This window comes from Geospiza fortis, unplaced genomic scaffold (assembly GCF_000277835.1).
Source record: "Geospiza fortis unplaced genomic scaffold, GeoFor_1.0 scaffold2307, whole genome shotgun sequence".
NCBI lineage: Eukaryota > Metazoa > Chordata > Aves > Passeriformes > Thraupidae > Geospiza > Geospiza fortis.
In genome coordinates this window covers 9248-9535 of record NW_005055284.1, presented here as the reverse complement: position 1 = coordinate 9535, position 288 = coordinate 9248, and the positions used below count along the sequence as shown (strand labels likewise).

At 60.8% G+C, this 288-nt stretch overlaps 1 protein-coding gene across 1 annotated transcript in view; it reads right to left on the bottom strand.

Annotated features, from left to right (window-relative positions):
* LOC115949259 (IQ motif and SEC7 domain-containing protein 2-like) overlaps window positions 1-288 on the bottom strand; it is a gene marked incomplete at both ends in the record, with an annotated part of 7619 nt that overhangs the window by 3213 nt on the left and 4118 nt on the right. Inside the window, one exon of the mRNA XM_031065787.1 lies at window positions 4-120. Coding sequence (XP_030921647.1) covers window positions 4-120 — 117 coding nt within the window. The remainder of the gene's footprint in view (window positions 1-3; window positions 121-288) is intronic.

Below are 288 nucleotides of genomic sequence, written 5' to 3'. Positions count from 1 at the left end.
AACTCGCCAATCATCTGCCGGCTCAGGCCCTTCCGCTCCAGGATGAAGTGGGCAACGCCCACGGGCGTGTCCGACAGGAACCCCCGCTCGATCAGGTACTGGATCCCCTTCTCTGGCTTCCTGGGGGTGGGGCGTGGTCAGTCATGGTGGTCACCCATGGTAGTCAGCCATGGAGATCAGTCATGGAGATCAGTCATGGAGATCAGTCATGGAGGTCAGCCATGTGGTCAGCCATGGAGATCAGTCATGGTGGTCAGCCATGGTGGTCAGCCGTGGGGGCAGCCAGTG